Source organism: Anastrepha ludens, chromosome 2 (genome assembly GCF_028408465.1).
Source record: "Anastrepha ludens isolate Willacy chromosome 2, idAnaLude1.1, whole genome shotgun sequence".
NCBI lineage: Eukaryota > Metazoa > Arthropoda > Insecta > Diptera > Tephritidae > Anastrepha > Anastrepha ludens.
Window position 1 is genome coordinate 40475282 of NC_071498.1, and position 23547 is coordinate 40498828.

General features: G+C 36.3%; 1 protein-coding gene across 17 annotated transcripts in view; it reads right to left on the reverse strand.

The window, feature by feature from the left end:
• LOC128869426 (casein kinase I) overlaps window positions 1-23547 on the reverse strand; it is a 135137-nt gene that overhangs the window by 71196 nt on the left and 40394 nt on the right. For 3 of the 17 annotated variants that reach the window (XR_008455313.1, XM_054112032.1, XM_054112060.1), the window contains exons 1-2: window positions 17766-17917; window positions 16898-17112 (exon numbers count right to left, since the gene is read on the reverse strand). Coding sequence is in view for 16 of the 17 variants with exons in the window: in XM_054112032.1 (XP_053968007.1) it covers window positions 16898-17112; window positions 17766-17788 (238 nt within the window). In the remaining variant the exon portion in view is untranslated. Of the gene's footprint in view, window positions 1-16897; window positions 17113-17765; window positions 17920-23547 lie in introns of those variants that run through there. The other 14 variants (XM_054111988.1, XM_054111984.1, XM_054111996.1 and 11 more) reach the window with 7 other exon arrangements.

The window sequence follows — 23547 nt, forward strand, 5'->3', positions numbered from 1 at the left end:
TGGTTCCACATAAAAATAATAAAGTTTGCCCCATTCATTTTGAATTTTCGTTATTTTATTTTAATTTAAAATCCGATACCTCTAAATTGATCACCCTTTAGTATACGAGGGGTTGCTCCTTTGTTTTAAATTTAGTGCCATTAAATTAGTCTGCATAGAAGCCCATGGCGACAATAATCAGTAATTCGAAAACTTCGATAATTTCGATCAACCCAATCAATTACTAGTTCGAATTGGAGATAATTTACTGTACACTATTTGAGCGTTTGAAAGAAGTGAAGTATATACGAGTATGTATGTATTTATGCATATATTTATTAAAACACGGAAAAGTACAATTAACAAATACATATATAGAAAGTAACAATATGAAAAGAAAACAAGGAAAAACCGCAGGCGATAAAACTTTAAAGATAGCAAAAAACAAAAACCGAAAAAAAGACAAAGCGAAACAAACATCAGGCGGCCGATGGCAGTCAAGAGTTATGGGTAGAGCAGGCGAAAAATGAACTGGAGTCATTGGCGATCAGTTGTTGCTTGCAGTGTTGCCATAATTTTATTGCACAGTTTAAAGTTTACTTTGCTTTTGGTTTGCTTTACTTTGTTGTTGATGTGTTTTCTTGTTTCTTTTTTTTGTGTTTCAATAAGGCGCGATCACTGCACTCCACTACCGCAACCAGACAGCAGACAAGAGACCAGCCAACCAACGAGGCCAACTCATTCCGGCAATTCGTGCATGAATCATCCAACCAAGCGAAAAATCACTCACACACACACATAAAGTAGATATAAATATGTACACAAACAAAACGTGTATATTTACTTAGTGGAAATGAGACAAAGAAACAACAACCTGCACTCAACATGCCTTTCAATTAATGGCGGTAAAAAGTAACAGCGAACGAAACCGCAACAGCAAAAAACAAAAAAAAAAAAATACATCAAACTAAAGATAATCATGTCGATCGATCGTTCACAACAGCTGCTCCCAGTTGGTGTTGCAAAAAAGCGCCAAAGGATATACATACATATGTACATATGTACACATATAGTGAAACTGCGATAACCATAACTGCAAACCTAGTTACACGCATACGAGTAATGAAAACTTCGCTGCAGGTGTTGTGTACTCCTTTATTAAGAGAATCTCATGTTTGCGTAGTTTTTCTTACAATATACGAATGATTAATCACCATGAAAATTTAAGCGAAGTTTTAGTTCTAAAATTGCATTATATATTGCCTTTGCTTTCAAGTCAAAAATAAAGAAGAATCTCAGTTGGGGCAAATTTCACATAGCCCTGGCTGATCAGCCTGATTTTTGTTACACTTCAGCAGTTCTTCAAGATGATCAGTGCAGTTTGATAAATGTACATTTTTAGTAGAGTTTGTTAAAGAAAGTATTTAAAAGTTTATAAGCCAGATATTCAATTTTAAAATAAAAAACAGGTTTTTGCTCTTATGTGTACAAGTATTTTCCGATCAACTTCAAGTTCATTATATCGAAGTCGCCCTGTACATAACTTTTTATGGTATCAAAATCAAGTATTTTGCTGTATGCGTCAGCCACAATGCTTAGGGCTATGATATTGTTTTTGTTCTTATTTTTGTGGCAGTTTGGCTTTGGGGCGCCGCTGGTGCCGATTGATTAAATGATTCGAAGACTGAACGACACAGCATTAATATCACACTATATAAAGGGTATCTAAATAAGTTTGCCCCAATTTTATTTCAATATAGAAATACAGATGAAAATTTTTTATTGCAATAAAGCGCTTATGGCCCACACAATTATTTATGGAAAACAATTATCACAAGGTTAGGATGGGTTGGGAAAATTTGACTTATATCTTAGGCGGTGATACGTTTCATATCAACTTTTTTAGTTTTATCTTCTTTTTTTTTGCCTTCCGTTGTATTCGAACCGAATGGTGGTCATATGCAAACTACCCGACTACGCGCGACGCTTGCTGGATTCTGGTAGTCTAAAAGAAAAAATCAATTCAGCTCTACTACCTAAATGCAACTCGGGTATCAGATACAACCATGACTATCGGTTTATCACCTCTTCTCTTAGATCCAATTGTTTTTATTTAATACTTGGGGCAGACCGGAACTCCAACGTAATTATCAGTCTGATCCTGTTTGGGTGGTGTGAACGTAATATAATATATATTTCCGGTCCAGTTTTTCCAAAGGAAGGTGGCTAGAATATTATTTTCTTCTACTTGCTTTCTGAACTAGGTACACAATCACACATTGCATCCAACCTGTGCACTAAACACCAGGTATTGCTGTGATTAAAACCATATTTTAGTCTAACCTAACTAATATGAACCAGATAACGAAATTTGGCGAGTTAAATACGTCAGTTATTCTAGTTATTCAGTTTTTTTACCCCAAATACTTGGCCCATCAAGCGGCGCTTACTTGCAAAAGCTCCACTATATTTCTACTTTTCGCAAGTTGTGGAAAACAGTAGATGTTATAATGTGGATATTCAGCAGTGTATCGTGTTCACTTCAGACAACACCAGACAAACATATAATATAAGGGGAACTTATCGTGGCTCTGAAAAGAGCAGAGAGCTTTTCAAAGGAGTGCTAAAGTGGCAATGCATTCTTGACCATACGAACACCAGGCTCTGTACCCCGCATAAGGAATTCCATAGGAAAGAGTTTATTTAACATTTTCTTTGGAAATACTCCGCACTTCAAAGACTGCTTTTCAGATTTCTGGGCAACATCTCGCTAGGCATGTAGTCGTCAGAAGAAAAAGTATGCTTTACGAATTTGCTTTGCTAGTGAGTGAACCCATTTTAGAAGCAAGCCTTCTTACTTCAATCACATATCGACCGAGCTATTATGATAATATTTCTCTTACGAATATTCGACAGCGAGTTGGCAACAGCATTACCAAAAAAGTTTGTCTCATCTCCTACTGTCAACTTTCCATTTTGTAGTTGTAATGTTCTAATTTTTTAAATATTGTTTTTTTTTTTTCAGATCATGCCGTTTAACTATTTATTAATAAATAACTAAAAACACACCCTTTATAAGCATATCTGTATGTATGTATGCTGCTCAGTACTCAGTTCTTTGTGCTTTGTGTTGATCGTATCCCATAAATTAAATTCCATTATGAAAGAACTAAGAAATAATAAAGTCATGAATGTTTAGTAAAAGGGACGCCAGCCAACACACACAACACACATATACAATTTGCATACTTAAATTGGCGAATGGGGACAAAATGAAATATGATCAGTTGATATGGATCGACGGCAGTGCACAAGATTAAATTTTGCAAAAAACGGTAAATGCTTTAACGAAACTGGTTTATGGATAGAACTGAGCAATCAATGTTCATTGTGGCATAAGAAATTTATTTTGTTAAGATTTGCAGAATTGTTAAAGATGCGGAACAATAGTAAATTGTGTGCTGTGCTATTTGCTAGATTTGTAAAGTAATTAAAAAGTTTGAATTAGTTCGATAGGTATGAAATATGGCAAATTTATTTTAATTATATTAAACACAAAATTATTGTAAATGGTTTTCCCAATAACAGGTGTTAGGTGTTAAACAGGAGAGATGTTTCACGATTTTTTATGGCCGGAATTGGATGGTATTGATTTGGACAACGTTTATTTTCAACAAGACGGCGCTTCGTATCACACAAGCAACGAAACCATTGATCTTTTACGGGAAAAATTTCCGGACTGTGTTATCTCTCGAAGAGGTGATCACAATTGGGCAGCGAGATCTTGTGATTTAACACCTTGTGACTTTTTTCTTTGGGGTCAAGAAAAAGAGAAGATCTCCGCCAACAGTGCAAGGTCGATTCAAAACCTCAAAGATGGAATTCGTGAGGCTATCGAGCACATAGGGCGGCCACTTTGCAATTCGGTTATGGGAAATTTCATGAAAAGGATATTGTCCTGTAAGCGTGGTCGTGGTGGTGATTTGTCTGATGTTACTTTCCACTATTAACGGCATACCTTCCTCTTTATAATGAAATAAACATCCGATCATTTATATTAAAAAATAGCATTTTTCTTTAAATATCAAAATAACACCTCTTATTAGAAAACCCTTTAGTTCAAAGTAAAAATGTATTGTAATTCAAACAAGTAAAAAATAAATACTCGACACCTTTTTTTAGTATTGAACGCTTTTTATACTCGACAGCTTGATGGAAGTACACTGGTGGCTATGCACCTTGGGAAGGCTAAACAACAATAATTTGTTTTTGGTTTTCTTGACGTCACCTCCTAACTTTGTTCTCTAGCCAAAAAATATAAGGCATCTATTTTATTATTTATTTTATTAAATTTTATCACCACACAGTAAAGTATTCCCTAATGAATAAAATTATTCCCTATGATTTAGCTTAATAATTATTTTATTATTTATAGTGAGTGACCCGGAAAACACCCAAAATTAATAAAAAAAAATTAAAAAAAAGCAAAATATTAGTTTTAATATTTGTGAAGAGCAATTAAATTATTCTCTAACGAAACAAATTATATCCTATGATTTAGCTTAATAACTATTTTTATTATTTATATGTAGTGACCCGGAAAACGCTCAAAATTAAAAAAAAAAATTAAATTAAACCAAACAAATATTTATCTTTTTTATTTTTTTACTTGGTTTAATTTTTTTTATAAGTTTTTTATTGTTTTTATTTTTTATAATCAGTGAGCAGCAATTAAGAGAAGAAATTAAATAATACCTAACTGTAAACATTTTATACCGAATTTACGTGAAAGTGAATTCTCCTCAAAAGAGTTCAATGGTAGTAAATATTAAATATAAAAAACCAGAACAAAAAAAATATGGGTTTCTTAATTTTTTGGCCATGGAACAAATTAGGTGGCGGCATCAAAACAAAAATTATTTAGCCATCCTAATACATAAATTGACCTGGTTTTCACAATTAGCAGCAATGAAATACATACAATCACACCCCAACCAAATCAACAATCTCCATCCGAGCCATCTATTAAAAATTTCTCCGGTTTGAAAAATGTTGCAAGATTTCGGAAAAATGGAATAAAAGTTAAATTGTCGCATCAAAATTGCATAAGCAAGCACGCAAAGCGCCACAGTGTAGGTGTGAATTTAAGCAATAGCTCTTAGAGCGAAGACAAGTACGAAATCGATTGTAGAAGTATTTTATTTCCTTTGTGTTTTTTTTTATGCAGTACCTGCAAATGTGGTTGGGAATAACAGCCTGGACAAGCCGCCACTCACACCGATTCAAAGATGTCGTCGTCGAAGCGTTTTTTTTTATGTCATGCATATCCACTTAATATTACACCCTCCTCTTCAAAACAGCCGAAAGTGTGCTGCTTTCTCTTTCACAATTTCAACACTGTCAGATTTCAGCTTAGAAATCAGATAGAAACCGTACAGTGCAAGGTTTGGCATATAATTCGCTGAGTAGAAATGTCTTGACAGACAATACGGAACGTGGGGACAGATTGTCTTGATGGAAATCTCATAACTTGTGCTTCGATAACTTGGATCATTTTCTCTTTATTATTTTAGGGATTTCAGGATGAACACGATATTCGTCTTGCTAACTGCTAGTTTGACATACGAGAACCCGGGAAAGGTATAAATTTCCATGAATATTGAGAAGAATTTTATTGACTCACTCAAATTTTGTTGGTTCTCGGTGAAGTTGGGCTCCAGCAAGCTCAGGCATCGAGGCATCTAGCGAGCATAAGACGCATAGTTTAAGGAAAACCAAACCGCTAATGCTAGCTTTTCACGTTCTTGAAACATAATTCTGTTAATTCGTTCACAATAATTAAAAACAATACCAAAAAAAAAAAAACTACAAAAAATAAAAATAAAAACAAAAACCATGACATGGTATTAATCTTCCCAATGAGTTCTAAACCGTATTCAAACTTAATTTTTCTTATTTTCTGTCAGCAAGGCAGTAAAAGAACAGCTGATTTGATTTTTTTTTCTATTTATTTTTATTTGGTATCTAAATCGTTAAATTTTGTTTAAATTACTCGAAACTGGCAATATTATTTTTAGGTTTCGACTTTCGAGGGACTAAAAAACAAAAATCTAAAACAAAGCAATACACTCTTGATTGTGGGGTCCTATCATGAGATCTATTGCCAGACGTGCGTCATCTGTGCAAAATATTGCAATAATTCAGTGTAAAGAATTGTTCTCTGCTCATGCTCGCACATTGATCGGAGTTCTTCTGTCAATCGGAGTTCTACTGAGTATTATTTACATTCATAGGCCCTTCAAAGTTAACTGCACTGTATTGGATTCAGCGCAAACAATTTGGTTTGAGTAACCCTTCAGTACTCGGTTTTTATTTTACATGAAATATCTGGCAAAATGCATATTCTGGCCGTGAAATATGAGTGACATTTCAGAATAATTTCACGACAAATTTGTACTCTGTACAGCCAGTGAAAAAGCTCTCAACATAATGCTAGCAACAAATTTTCACCATTGTTTAAATTGCATTTGCGATTAAAATTTCCTTAAAAGTGACAGCTCGTCGAATTTAAAAATTGTGTGCAAATTGAAACTCAGCAAAATCTGCAAAAATCTGCCTAAAAAGTAAATTTACTTAATATTATATATGTATGGCAACTCTTTATTTTATTATTCCAATTCTTTACTTTAATATAGGAATGCTTTACTGATGGAAATAACCAAAACTCAAAGAAGAGAAATGGAAAGAAGATGGTTTTCATCGCCTCAATCAACAATGCCACCAATTCTGCACCCTCTATGCAGGCAGCTTCTTCCAATAATATATTTTTTTTATTTTAGATTTTCCTGCTGTCAAATGTTCATTTGAAACTCTTTACTCGTATATAGTGCACTTAATAAAGGGCCTAGATCGTATTTGCTAGAAAGCATTCCCCTTAGATCTGCTTCTCTTCGGCGGGTTCTACGACATGGCCGGAAAAACGAAATCCTCTAATCTTGATGATATCACAACTGCGTGCATAGCTTCTAGAATAGAACTGCGGCAATCCGATGTAAGTATTGAAAAGCTCAACTCAGAAAAATTACATCCCAAGCACTCACAACATTGAAGATTATCCGACTCTTAGCCGAACTCTGTATTATGCAGCTGATTATTCCTGGAAGTTACGGTATTTCTTTTGTAACACAAGAGAAAAAATATAGCAACCTCAGCTTAACCTTATTATTTACAGTGTTTCGAATTTCACAATACAACACTCAATAAAATGTGACACCAGCTGAAAGATCAAGAGACAAAGATCGAAAAAGACATGAATTTTCGTGATTCTCAGAAGAAGCAAATGAGTAATAAAAGAATGCATAAAAACATGTTGCAACATGAACAGCTGAAGAACAGGTACATACATATATAAACAAGCCTAAAAAATAAAACATGAAGAGAAGATCAGAGACCAGAAAGAAGTAAAAGATAAGTAAGTAAGACAGAGATTACAACAAAGAAAGGGGAAATTAAAAAGAAAAAACAAAAAACGCAAACAGCTGAAAACGAGGCTGTTCAGAAACAGGAAATAACACAACAAAAACACCAAAACAGCCATAAATAAAAATACAAGTTAAAAGGCTGACAACTCAGACAAAGTAAGACGAGTAGAATTATAGGCAGAATATGTGCGGCGAGCGAACAGCTGTCATGACAGTGATAGTGAACAAAGTACGTAAGTATTGAAATTTGTATGTTTGAAGTGGCTGAATATTTATTGAAGTGGCTTGCAGTAAATAGCTGATTAATGTAACTGACTGACTACGCGCATGTGCATGCACAGGCTTTTGAGATAATTTCAATGAGTAACTGCCTTTTCTATGCAGGCTCTAAAATGTTTATTAAACCGCCTTCCAATAGATATTTACAACGAATTTCAGGCTAACTGCAATGTAATTAGACTGGATGTAACTAAGTCTAAGATTATATATATGTGTATAATTCGCGCATACACGCTTTATGGGTGTTTGGCTGAGCTCCTCCTCCTATTTGTAGCGCGCGTCTTGATGTTGTTCCACAAATGAAGGAACCTACAGTTTCAAGCCGACTCCGAACCGGCGAACGGTTCTTTATGACCTGACGAGGGGCGACCGTTATTAGAAAAACTTGTTCTTCATTTTGGTGTTTCACCGAGATTCGAACCTACTACGTTTTCTCTGAATTCCGAATGCTAATCAGCACTAACCCATTCGGCTACGGCGGCCGGTCACCTAAAAACCATAGATGCTATTCTGGTATCTGAGATTCTGTTTTGACAACTAAGTTTCTGCAAGAATTTAAGAGCGGAACGAATAGAAATACAATCACGGGACACAACTACTTTCAGGAGCCACGACTATATTTACAGCTGGCTGTAATCTAAACGTCAAGAAAAGTAGTGGGATTCACTGCAACACTCTGCCCAAAACTTTAAGCCTTCATCCTTCATCTATTTAGTCACTACTAGTGTTGTAGGCTGAATACACGGCAATAAAAGAGGTCGTCGCTCTTTCTCTTACAGACTTTACCCCTACTGAACAGCCTAATCGATTTACTCTGACAGCTAAGCTGCTAGTAAACCTTTACAATCAAACGACGTCACCTCGGAGGCAGCTAATGCATGTACCAGAGTTCTCTTTGATATGCACTAAAAACGTGGTGAGAGTCCATGACCGCACAGCAACTATGCCGCGTGGAAAAACTTATTGTTATCTTTTTTCAAAGGGTTGGCATTCTATGATCTTTGTCACGTACGGTGAGAATTAGTATGGGAATTAGTATGACGACTATCAGTCAGATTTTGCATGATCACTTTTTTCTAAAAAAGGTGTGTTGCGCGTGAATCGCACACAAGTAAAAAGAAAGACCTTGAAAACACGCGACTGGACAAAGTCTTTCGAAAATTGGTTTAAACGAATGTAAAAGTGTACTGTTCATCAATGTGAATATCGTAAAATAAAATCGTTTTCAACCACCAATGATCTCATATTTCCCCATTATTAAGCCAGAAAATATTATTTTAAAACTTGCTTATTTGCGTTTGAGGTTAAAACATTTTCGAATCGATGTGTGGAAAATAGATAGCTTGCATTCTATTTTATTTGTTTGGGGAAATCCATTATTTTTGCGTAAAATTTTTGAGCAAAGGGTTTAAAACTGTTTTATGGTCGATTTTTAGCTTCTAGGCGATGCTACGACTACTAAAATGCCGATCAACTTCGATTCATTCAGTGATTTTAGCGACATTTTCTACATTATCGACATTTTCTTTAAGGGGTAACACCACTGTAGAAATTTCAAAAAATTGATTTTTTTTTATAAGCTTAAAAAATTCTTTGAACCTTTTAAAATACAGAACAAAAAGTTTTATACGTTACCGAAGTTTATTTCATAAATATTTTAAGCTTTTAACCAAGCGTTAGTGACTGCTACCTAACGACTTCTCCAAATTTCCAAACTTTAAACGCGTTTTTCTCAAAACACGTTTTCTGAAATTGGCACGCAGCATAACTCAAACAATTTTAAATATTTTTAATCAGGTTTTTCACTACGTCTGTATAATAACCTTCTTAAGAGAAGAGCGTAGGGGATTTTTTTTAGTCCAAAATAGAGTTTTTTCCTTCAATTGCTTGCTAATTCCACAAAAATAAATATTTTTTAAATCCCCTACGTGTTTCTCTAGCTATTCTTATCTAGATTAAGAAAAAAAATGTTTCTTTGTTCCAGATTAAAATTTGCACCCTGTGCTGCGTGCCGCGGAGCTCCTTCAAGAGAAACCACATTACAAAAATGTCTCCAATGCCGCCATTTTGTAAAATTTTTCGATCAAACTTTGTAGTTTTGTATTTCAGTATATAACTAATAACTTCCCAAATCAGAGTGATTGTTTTCCTTTTCCTTCTATACAAAAAAATTCTTTAAAAATCGTGTTTATTTTACGCGTGTACAGTGGTGTTACCCCTTAACATCAAAAATGCCTGAACGGAATCGACGAGACCAAAATTGTACGTAATTATCTTTTACAGTATCGGCACCATAAACCCATTCACAATTTCAGCGGCCTAGCTTATCGCATTATTATAACCAATTTTATGAACAATTGAAAATTCAATAAAAATACCGCAAGACTTTTTTGGCAACCTTATATTTTCGCCTTTATCAAAGAAAAACTCTAAAATGCACCGAATTTTCTCTTTGTTGACTTCCATTGCTAACACCCTGTAACTCACAATTGAAAGGAACAAAAAAAAAACAACAGCAAACGAATTGTTTACTGTGAAATGTTCCCTTTGACAACGACCATAAACTTTAAACTGTTTGATCGATACTTGACATGATTTCGATCACTACATCTATTGAGAAAATAATGGATTTATTTTTCCCCCAAACTAATATTTTTAATTATGTTTAGTGCTCGTATTAGCAACAAAAGCGAACAAAGGATTTTCGAAGCCACGTATTCAGTACACAATAACGAATTACTTAATATTTTTCATATTTTTTATCTGATATAAAAACTAAATTTACGAAAAACAATTTTTTTGTCTCTGCAATATTTTGCATTCTAAAACTGACAACCAAACCCTTCAATACTCTCACGCATAATAATAATAAAATAGAATTTATAAAATATCCCTAAGGACTACGTCGATTTTTTAACGCCATCGGCACTGACACTAATCGCAGGGCTAAAAATAAGGTAAAAAATAGCCTTGTGGGCAAATATGTAGCTGACTGAAATAACTACAAATGTGCACATGCACTTACAATTAACCACATGTTGTTGCACATATGCACATACATACATTTCGTTTCAAGTATCTAATAACTAGCGCATGAATCAGTTTGTACAAAAGTAATTAGACAAGGGATTCGCTGATTGCGAAAATCAATATAGCCACGGTGAATGGAAACGTGAGTGGATTACCACTAAAATATGTCAATGAGCATTTGTTTGATGAGTAGAATTGAGATGTATGGATGCATAGTAGACCGACTGAGCTGGAGCTGTTCATTGATGGTGACAAGGAGCCGGTTGCAAATAATGTTGTTCCGATACAAGTCAAAGCACTGAGTATTGTTTGTACTCGAGAACTTCTCGCAATTACAGTGTAACCTCTCCTAACGGACACCTCTTTTGAACGGATATTTTTTCTATACCAAATCTTATGTATCGGAAGAAGTTACCCTTTTTTGAGTGGACACCTCTTTTGGACGGACAAACGGTGACTGACGGTAAGTGTGCGCCCACTCATGTGGGTATTGAGTTCGCGGTACTCTCATCAATGTAATGATTTTTAATCTGAAAATACTTAAATTATGCTGTAGTTGTTTGAAAACACCAGTACATCGGAACTGGAAAAACGACTCGCTCAAACAGAGTTTCGTACATAGAATGTTTGCTATAGTTACAACTTCGGTCTCTCGATTCAATCGTATTCACTTCAGGGACCCTTGAAGCAGTTCAAAAGATTAAAGTATTTTTAAGGCTGAAGCTCTTAACACTGCAAGCAGTTAAGAGTCGATGGATGATATTACGATGGCTTATGCTTTCTGAGTGCACCACCGAGATCTCGTTCTTGGGCAAAAAAAGATCTCTGTGTGGAGTTTAGAATGTGTCCGATATAATAGGACTATGAATAAGTTCGTTTCGGTTTTACAACAGATGGCGTAACTTGATTATTATTCCATCGATCCACATTTCCAAACATTCATTGGAGAGCTACTGTCGTAAGGCACAAACGTCAGTATAAGTTTTTTATTTGAAGCGTAAACAACAATATTTTTACCACACTTGAAAATGTCGAATTTCGTGCCAAATAATGTGTTTTTGCGGGGAATTCTTCTTCATTATTTTAATATGAAGAAAAAAGCAGCCGAAAGTCATCGTATCTTGGTGGAAGTTTATGGTGAGCATGCTCTATCTGAGCGAACGTGCCAGAAGTGGTTTGCACGCTTTAAAAGTGGTGATTTTGGCTTGGAAGACGAAGAACGCGAGGGTGCGCCGCCAAAGTTCATGGATACCGAATTGGAGGAATTGCTCGATCAAGATCCGGCTCAAACGCAAGAAGAGGTTGCAAAAACTTTGGGAGTTGATCAATCAACCATTTCCAAACGTTTAAAAGCCATGGGAATGATCCGAAAGGTAGGCCATTGGGTGCCGTATGAATTGAAGCCAAGAGACGTTGAACGCCGTTTTATGGCATGCGAACAACTGCTTCAACGGCACAAAAGAAAGGGTTTTTTGCATCGAATTGTGACTGGCGATGAAAAGTGGGTCCATTACGACAATCCAAAACGTCGGGCAACGTATGGATACCCTGGCCATGCTTCAACATCGACGTCGGCGCAGAATATTCATGGCCTGAAGGTTATGCTGTGTATCTGGTGGGACCAGCTGGGTGTTGTGTATTATGAGCTACTGAAACCGAATGAAACGATTACGGGGGATGTCTACCGACGACAATTGATGCGTTTGAGCCGAGCACTGCGAGAAAAACGGCCGCAATACGCCGATAGACACGACAAAGTTATTTTGCAACATGACAATGCTCGGCCACATGTTGCACAAGTGGTCAAAACATACTTAGAAACGCTCAAATGGGATGTCCTACCCCACCCGCCGTATAGTCCAGACCTTGCGCCATCCGATTACTATCTCTTCCGATCGATGCAACATGGCCTGGCTGACCAGCACTTCCGTAATTACGATGAAGTCAAAAAATGGATCGATTCGTGGATTGCGGCAAAACCGACCGAATTTTTCACAAAGGGAATCCGTGAATTGCCAGAAAGATGGGAAAAAGTAGTAGTAAGCGATGGACAATATTTTGAATATTAAATTTGTAACCATTTTACGTCAATAAAGTTTCAAATTTCGGAAAAAAACCGCACGAACTTATTCATAGTCCTATTAAGTAAGCATCGAGCACTTTTCTCCGATAATTTTCTAGCATTGATGCCGTTTTCGATACATTCAACGAGTACAGAAATTTAGGAAAAGGTAGTATCGGAACAAGACTAGTGGTAATTCATTGTACTCGTATTGACAGGTGACAGGTGGCGTTTGGAGGATAAATAAACAACGCAATGTAATGGTTACAAACTTTTAAATGCTACTGGTTATCGCTTCCTCCTACTTGTAGCTGAAGCCCACTCCTCCTTTTCTAAGAACTTCGGAGAAACCCACCCAATAACCTGTTAAATACTACCTATATTTAAATGTTGTCTTAAGAAGTAAGGTAAGTTTGGAGATAAGGTTTATGGATAGGAGGCCTTTCATATGTGAAATTCTGCGCCCCTTTACCTATCTTTGCTTCTGGTTTAGAATATGAACTACGTTCGTTAAAACATAATATAATATTAATTTTAGATGCTAGTAAAGAATAGTATTTTGCAGCTTGCAGTTCGACGGAAAATTAATTTAATAATAATAATAATAATTTTCCTTAGCGAGCTGTCCAAGATACATGAAGTCTTCAAACCGGCAGAAGCTATGATTGGATACCCAGTGCACTCTAGAAGATGCCCGGCATTAGTCGGCAATATTAGACTCAGTTCCATTTATCGAACTTCTCGAGATAATCGTCCGTAATCGATTGCCTTCAGAGTTCCTCTTGATTTTACTATAGAACTTTCTTCAAGGTTCTCTTTGATGTTATTGACAGATGAACTCCTAACATAAATACTAACCAAGAACCAGCGGTATTGGCTTGACTGTAGGGCTTCGTTGTATTTTTCCTTGAAATTCTATCATTGTGGTCTCTCTCACCCTTCGTTAGAGCTTTCAAGTAGCTCATTTGCATCTCAATCCTTCACATACAAGATTCAAAACTTCTTCTTTTTTCACGTTTACATATTGCCTAGAATTAATAAAGCATATTTTATTGAACTAAATTAAAAGGCGAATATCAACGTCTGTCAAGCAATCAACCAACTTGAGGAGCCAACAGACCAACGCAGACTTTCAGTCTCGCAATACAAGTAGACAGGGGGCGCGTGAATAAACAGGCCGGCAACAGTTAGCCCAACGGCCAACTAATCAGCTACCACACTGGGGTATTATTGCAATATTCGTTTATTTTTAAACCAGCAATTATGGGCTATAGTTGACATCTGTATGTTTATATACACATTCACACATATAATCCAGATCAGTAATTAGTATCAAAATAAAGTAATGGCATAATCTTGTACCACCACGCGCTACGCTCAACTGTCAATTTAAATTAAGTGCTAATTTCCTGTCAATAAGCTGTATACGTGTATGTATGTATGTATATATTTAAATATTTCGATTCTTTTCGAGTGGCTTACACGTGTACAAAACAGTAGGCCGTAAACTACTGTATACAGTTGTGTTCACAATAATAGCAGCGCGTTTTTTCTATTTATTTCATTTTTTTATTTTTTTATAAAAATATAGCCTATACTACAACAAAAACCATAGCACTTAAAGTTTCAAACTTTGTACAACATTAAAAATAAGAAATGGCAATTTCAAAATTTTTAAGCAGAATTTTTAGAAAACGTGCTTCTATGCAGTTTTATAGCCTATTGAATTTTGTTACAAGTTGAAAGTGACTCAGAAATCAGGTTGATTTTTGATAATTTTGTTTTTTTTTTTCTTTGTTTTTTTACTTGACGGCCCTGTACATTTTTTCCATATAAAAAAACTAAGCATTCGAAACACTTGTTTTTAGACTGAAACCACTGAATAACTTTCAAATGAAACTTTTATTTGACATACGTAATGACTTTGTCTGTAGAGTTCATATGTAAATCAAATTCAAAATGGTAAATCAAATATATTTTCAAAATGTTTCAGATGAAATGATTCAGTGAAACTCTGGTGGTAATTTTGAAAATTTGTTTTTGTGTTGCCTTTTTGACCGACCTAACTTTATGGATTCTAATTTAAATTGGAAAGTGAACTGAATTTCGATACTTAAACAGCAACCTCGAAAACCCGAAAATATACATTTTCGGCAAAAAGTAGCGAATAAAAAGTGCGTGTAGCGTAGTACACCTAACAGAAGTGAAACTTTCAAGGCAGACAAAGAAAGAGGGAGAGACCCGAGAGAGAATGAGAGAGAGAGAAATAATATATATCTATATAAATTTACAAAATTTACAAAAAACGGAGAAGGGTCGACCGGTGTAGGTAAACGCCGGACACAAACCGTGGCAACAACGCGCACTACTCCGAGCATTTTTCACCCGCACGAACACAGCGATTCCAGTACCGCAGCAACGGCACAAATTACCACAAGGCAATACCAATAAATCCGACGCCGAAATGGATAGCACTTAATAGTACGCACAAGCTCTAGCCAGGAAACTAAGCGCCAAAAAGTAGACACTAAAAAAAGCCAAAAAAATTGGGACCAACAAACGCCCCAAACAGTAGGCACCAAGGAAGCACTAGCCAGGAACCGGAAATAAGCGTCAAAAGTAGGCACCAAAAAAAAAAAGTCAAAAAATTGGGACCAAAAAACGCCCCAAACAGTAGGCACCAAGGAAGCACTAGCCAGGAACCGGAAATAAGCGTCAAAAAGTAGGCACCAAAACAAAAAAAGCCAAAAAATTGGGACCAAAAAACGCCCCAAACAGTAGGCACCAAGGAAGCACTAGCCAGGAAACGGAAATAAGCGTCAAAAAGTAGGCACCAAAAAAAACCCAAAATAATTGGGACCAAAAAACGCCCCAAACAGTAGGCACCAAGGAAATATAACGCTAAGAAGTAGGCATCAAAAATATATTTCCCACAAGTTTGCACCAACAAACAAGCTCCAAAAAGTAGGCAGTGTAATTTCTTATTAGAAATTAGCAACCACAAGGAAAAACTCAGGAAAAATAGCCTAAAGTGTATCTAAGATATATCTAAGGTATAGCTCTCTCTCTCTCTTTTCTCCATGTTATATCTTTTTCCTCTCTCGCAGAACGAAAATGCCCAAAACGTTGCCAGGCCTTGAAATTTTACTCTCCATTCTCGCTCGCATATATTGACTGCAAAAAATATAGTTAATGGATTTTTGAATTAATCAACCTGAACCCATATTTGTATGGTTTAACGCCATATATGGCGCGATGTCTGAATTTGGTATCCTTCTTTAAACTGATGCTGGAAAAGATCGTGCGAGCCGCAGAACTTCATTGCTCAGGCAACATATTTTATAAGAGCGTTCAATAACTGGCGTATTCTGATGACATTTACATCATCGGCCTTAATAAAGAAACAAAGCGAATGGGTCCGATGTTGAAAGAGGACAAGACGAATTAGCTCTTGTCATCTAACAAACAGTCGACGCACGCGCGTAACGGCACCAATGCCACTTTTGATAGTTATGATTTTGAATGAGACTGCGTTCATTTACTATAGGAGCAAACATTAATACCGATAATAATGCCAACCTTGAATGCCAACAGAGAATCTCTCAACAAATGCTATTTTGGACTAAGTGAGCAATTGAGTAGTAAAGTCCTCTGGAGTCCTCTTGGAGTGTTTGAGAGAAAAGATTCTGCGCAAGATTTTTGGACTTCTGCGCTTTGGCGACAGCAAATATCGTAGGCGATAGAGTTGATGAGCTGTATGACCTTTACGGCGACAGATATAGAGCAGCGAATAAAGATACAGCGCCTCCGCATTGGAAAGATCAGGTGATGAAGGAGTTGGTGCCTCCAACTGACGCTGGTTGGCATGAAAAAGAAACGACTGGCGCACTTTGTTAGACTCGGCTAAAAGCGCTAAAGCAGTTATTACGCCAGTTAAGAAGTAGACACACATTTGAATTCAGCGCATGAATAAATATTTATATTTATTTGTCTAATCTGTTTCGAGTTTGCGGAAACATTGAAGAGTTAATCAATAATAAATTTTTTTTTTATTTGTAACACTCACCTAAACGCAGTTCTCCGAAATTACCACAGCCAATTTTTTTACCAACACGAAAATTTGGTCCGACCATAAGTACCCCCGTTGAGGCGCCTACAGTTTGGCGGGTGGCATACATGTTGCCCGAACTGGTTGTGTTTCGAGTTCCTCCGCCTCCACCACCTCCGCCGCCGCCACCACCGCCGGCACCTGATGTTCCAGCAGTCTGTGTTCCACCACCACTGCAAGAAAATAGAAAAAATAAACATTAAAACAACTATTAACAAGCGTTATTTCACTGCTATGAACATTTGTATGTGCAGCGCAAGGCAATCACCTACTACAAAAATTATACGCAAATTTTTCAAAAATTTTATAAATATTTATTGACGATATATTTGCATTGCTTCCAGCTTACAGACTGCACCACTTGCAGTCTACAAACAAGAAGCTTTTAGGTGGAGGGAAATTTTTTTTGGTATTGCACGCGAACTGCTTTCACGCGCGGTTTATTTTTATTTTTTATTTGCTGGCGTTTTAAAACAAAACGAAATGATTCTTTATTGTTTTTGTACTCTGTGCAAAAGATTTTGCAACACGAAACCTACAAGTATCTCTTGAGACTTTTTATGAATTTTGACGTCATGTGTTAATGAACGAGTAACAACAACACACAATTACAAGACATTGATTTTTATATTAAAATTTTATTACTTTTTGTTTTATTCGAACGTTCAAAATGTTTTTATTTTTCTTTCTTTTAAAGTTCACTTTCGTACACTCTCACTTTTATGTTGCTTTATTCTTAAAACCCAAAGCAAAAACAACAGTGGCATGGTGGTTTATCAATATAAAATTTGGTGGTTATCTTACTTATTACGCTTTTTATACGTACTAATTCTCTTCCCAAACTTCCATTGGCGCGTCATGGAGTTAAAATAGAATTTCAAATGCTAAAAAAAATGTGTTTTTGATTTTTCCACCAAACGGATATTTTTGATTTAAGCACGAGCCGAATTGGAAACAGTACATTACGATTGAATTTATTTTTTTGTTTTGTATTCAAATTTGAAGTACAACTACTGGCGTTAATGTTAAAATCCAAAACGATTTTGAGGGAGTTGAAAAGTGAGTTTGCGGCGCAGAATTTCGGCTCTGAAATTTTTTACAAAAGATTCAACAAATTGTGAGATAAAACCAAGGCGAATCTGTTAAAGGTGGTATCGGTAAATCAACTGATTTGTTTGTTTTTTCTTTCGCCGTGTCCATGTGGCTGTCAGCCCAGAATGAAACAAAGCGAATTCATTCTTTGTTTTCTACTTTGCCAATCAAACGTACAAAACATTGTTGTTGGTCTAGTGCCACCACCTTTAATAAATGCGTCTTGGGTAAAACATAGTTAAACAAATTTAACAATTTCAAATCTCAGTACCTACGTGAGTAGCTTAGGCAGAGTGAGCGAACCGAGTCCAATGAGAGTATACACTGAGCTCAGAGTAAGCTCGTTTGGGGCTTTATTTATTTGAGCTTTGTTATGCTCGGGGCCTTCTAGCGCACAGCAATATTCTGCGGCTAACTACCCTTTGTTGAATTTGCCTTTTGCTCGGCCCTGGTGACTCTCGGAAATAGTCCTGCTCATAGCGGGAGTCCGTGAAACAAAGCATAGCTGCAGTGTTCACGCTATTAATTTAACAACTCAAAAGTCTTTTGAGAGATGTACCGGTTGACTAAGCAAAAGAAATGATAAAAACCGTTCTGACGGTGGCCAATCAAAGACTGCGACTTCAGCGCCATTCCCGAAACATTTACGGGAATGTTTATTACGCTACCACAGCAACAAAAAGCGCAACTTGATACATACAACTACAATAAAAATGACAGCAGATGAGACCATCGCGGTCACCGAGTAGTTTTTCTTTAGCATTTGTTATTTCCACAAAATGTATGTGAGTAGCCCCAAAAATTGTTTAAGCGGAAACAAGCACTCAGACGTGAATGTCAATTTTAATTGATCTAAATTTAATAACAGGAAGTGTGGAAAGGGAAAATGGTGGACGAAATGTGATATTATAAGGTTATCTCATGGTGAAACAAAATTCAGAAGGTGTGGCCAATATCAGATCGTTAACTGGCTCGCAGCGAATTTGAAAGAATCAGCTGACGGGGCCATGATAGCGATTTGTTTACGAAAAAACTGAGATTGTGTTTGCGATATACGAAAAAATCAACATAGGTGTCGTTCATGTTGCTTTGTTGCCGTCTGAACACCGACTGATTGGACGAGTGTGTGAATACGAATGAAATGAGTGGTCAGAATCCTGCTGTCGGGCACCAGATAACGTGGCAGCTGAAGTTACTCGGTCAATTTCCTTTTTCACCATAGCTGAAGGCGAAGACTGGTAATCTATATCACCCTTGGATTCGTGGGATGGAGAAAGTATTAGCGATAAAAATGTTAAAATGCTTACGTTAAGGCGGGACCTGATGCTTAATGCAACCTTTGATTTGTTTTCTTTTATGGCAGAAATATACACGGAGCTTTGCCATAGGGTTCAGTTTTGGTGCAAGATATATAATTTCGAGATCCCCAAAATGGTAGTCAGGTCAACTTGATTGTGGCAATCGCTTGTTACTTAATGCATATTTTTATACCATTTCTTGTCAACCGGTTAGAAAGTTTAAAGCTGTCTAAATGCACGTTTACCGTCTGTTCAAATTTTTATATTGGCCACTATGTTGGTGGGTAACCTCTTACTTATTTAATTTGCAGTACCATTATATTTAAAGCTGTCTGCGGTCGAATTTTAGCGAAGGTAATATATATTTATTGATTAAAGGTTTTGAAACAAGCCACGAGGAGACAAATCATTTCCTTTTATTATAATAAAACAACTAATTGCGCGGAAATATTCGTCAAATTGGCGGCACAATTACCCCTGTAGAAAATATTGTAGAAATATTATTAGGAATTTTGTTATGAGCAAAACATTTATCAATCCAGCGGAAAATCGATAATGATATGAATTATTTAACGGAGAAACGTAACTAACAGACATAAATTACAAAAGGCGGTCAACGTGGAAATGGATGAAAACACAAAACAAAAATAATATCAATTATGGAAATTGAAAATTAAAACGAAACTGCGAAAGATTACTTATGTACATAGAAAGAAGTCAAAGGAATAAGGAAACGGATAACGCAAAAGAGGAAAGTGTTTGTGCGCTACTGGAACTACGACAGCATAAGAAGTTGAGTGGCATACGGAATGAAAATTCTCCAGTTGAATGCGAGCATGATGTACAGAATACAAACTTAACGCCTATCTCGTGCTGCTATTTCACTCTCAGTGAGTGTTACAAAATCGCTAAGTGTGTGACGTCACACTTGTGCACTTTATACGTGTGTTGTTTGTGCAATGCTTTTTCTTCTTACATACACGAAACTGCACCAGTGTGACGTAATGTCTTTCTCATAGGTGCATTCTTGGAATGCGAATACAGGCAGAGTAAGTAGTGAATTTCTTTAAAGAGAGCTTTCGCGAAATGAAGTATGAGAAGAGGTTAAGAATAGATTGATAGACATTAATGAACCTAAAATTAATTATAGACTATACCAAATATAAAAAATAAGGAAACTTTTTGAAATAATATATATGGAATGAAACAGTAAACGCCGATCGATTATAAAGCAAATAAAAGACTGTATAACACGGATATTTATGCAACCAGCTGTTCTAGTTAACACATACATATGTATGTATTTTTGGCATGTCTGTTCAATATATGACTCAAATTACCATTACCGAAGATCTATAGCCTATTTCCATCCTTGACTACAGTTAAATATCGCATTTAAATGCGAGCATTCCCAAGCGCACTTGTTTTTCATTACAGTTCGTAAACTCTTTTTCATACTTCTGTTATCTTAGCAGAAAATGTTAGTGATGGGCATACTCATAAATGTTAAGATTTTAAGGAATACTTTCAGATGCCGCTAGAGCCGCTTGTATGAACAGACGAGGAAGCTGTAATTATGTTACTCGACTTTCCATATAGAAAATTCATTTTGATGTTATTTTTCGCAAGCATATATAGGGATTAATAAAATAACAGTAAATAGCTAATCAAAAACATGAAACTAGCAGACTCCGCCGTTTACTTAAAATCTGATAACCGTCTACTTTCAGCAAGAATCGAATTTAAATAAACACCAATTCCAGTGGCAAGGCATGATTTTATTTATTTTGCATTTACATCTCAAACTGAACACAGCCATTGCAATATATGGAAGATTATTTCCAAAATCAAAACTAGTAAAAAAAAAGAAATACATAGATCGCATCGCTCAGTATATGGCAGGTTATGGCATACTCACTTTATGTACAGTGTCTTTGCAAATGAACAACGCAACAACAGCCACCACTCCGCACGTGACTCATCAGCTATTTGATGCATAAGATTTTATCTTACAACTGTATAATATTCAACTAGCACAGAAATTGAAATAATTGCACCATAGTTTGCTGCGTAAATTCAGTGAATAGGCTGAAAATTAACTAAAAGTTGAATCGGATTTTTACTGCAAAATCATAATTAGATATGAGACTCATTCATTTCGTGCAATGGGTAAATGAATAAGCGTAGATAGATAAAAATCCTTACGAGACTCTCGAGATCCCATTGTTCTGAAAGAGTCCCTGTTCGATGTGGCTTACATGCCGGATTCATCGCTAGATGGTATTTCTAACTAACTGGTAACTAATCATAGAGTCAAGGCTATAGTCAACCGTTCGCGCTGTTTTGATTTCCAAACAATATTAACCATCTAAATGCGAAATGGATTCAGCAAGACGGTGCTACATACAATACAGCGCATTAAATCATGACTTTATTGGGATGAACTTTTGGTGACAGTCTTTTCTTAAGAAATGAACCAGCCAGTTCCTCATCTGAGTCATGGGGTGATCAAGATCGTCATGTGATATATCGCGAGATGGAGGCATTCTTGGGCGCTAGTAGAACCAACATACATTCAATATTGCATGAACATTTGGTCGACAAGAAGATTGGTTCTCATTGGATACCGCCTAATTTGATAACAACCCAAAAACGGACTCGAGTCGATTGGTGTAAATAAATGTTGTAGAAATTCAACCACGGTAGTTCAAAGCACGTATATGGCATCGTAACAGGTGACGATTCTTAGATCGTTTCAAATGAACTGGATACAAAACAGCAATCGGCAGTATGGGTGTTCTAAGATGAACTCAATCCAACAAAAGTTGTGCACGGACGAAGCACCTCAAAGCAAATGGTCGCTTGTGTTTTTTTTTGCAACATCTGGTCATGTCGCAACTGTACTACTAGAGAAACTTAAAGCAGTATATACGGAGTGGTATACAACCATTTGATGGCCAGAATTTTTCGGAGCATTAAGGAAAACCAGCCACCGAACACAAATCAGCATTCACCGAGACAAAGCAAGCTCTCACGTATGAGCTCACATAAGAGAGTTTTTGAGCACTCGAATGATCGAATTAATAGGTCATCTGTCTGACAGCACTGATTTGGCAGCAAATGATTTCTTTTTGTTCCCGAACATCAAAAATAAAAATCGAGGTTAACGTTTTTCAACGCCTGAATAAGCTGTGGAAGCCTTTAAACAGCTGGTTTTGGAGATATCTACTTCAGAGTTATTTAAGCAGAAGTGTGTTGTCTTCCAAGGAGAGTATTTTGAAAAACAATAAAGGCATGCTCACTATTATTTTACTGTATTTCCGCAAAATATATTGTAAAAGTCAACCCTCGTATGTAGTATCTCAAAAAAGAAGCATGCGTTAAACAGTTAAAAAAGCAGTATAAAAATGTATAAAACTGTTTGCTTACTAAAATAACACCAAAGAAGAGCTATAAAAAATTAATAAAATATTGAAATAAAATAAAAGGCGATGTCATTAACATTTTCAATGGAACTGCCGAATGTGTGTAGTTTTGCATATACATACATACGTATAAAAAAAGAACCATGAAAACATATACTTAAATAGTAGACTGAGTGTCAAAAAAGACATGCAAGACGAACAGGCAACATTTGCTGGCCAAACAACAACAATTGGCGTGAGAAGCAGCAGAAGAAAAGCTTACAAAATTACATTAGAATAATATTTGCAAGTACTTAGTATATACGTGTGTATGGCGAAATTACGTGAAAACTTTAAGAAAAATAAAAAGTTAAATATAAAAGTACCCCATATGAATAGGAAGCAAATCTCACCATGCGGTTGTTTATAGTTCACGCGAAGCGAGCTCTGTGACACTATGACTGTTAGCGTCGATATTGTGATATTGCGCGCAACAAAAGGACAATGACATTTGTGCCACACACGGACGAGGGCCAAGAAGAAGAAAAAGGGGGAATAGAAGAAACAGAAGAAAAAGATGAAAAGGAAAAAGTATACAAGAAGGCACACCAGTAGCAATAGCAAATGTAAGTATAACCGCGTTCTCCACCAATAGTGCTAAAAGTGCCATACTCGACTTTTTCCCATTCACGCAAGCCTCAACACAAACACTGTCACAGGCCTATGTGGTTGTGCTCGTTGCTGTTGCTATTGCTGTTAGTACAGTGCCAAGCTGTATGACTCATAGCGATTTCTGCGCCACAACGCGTCCGCA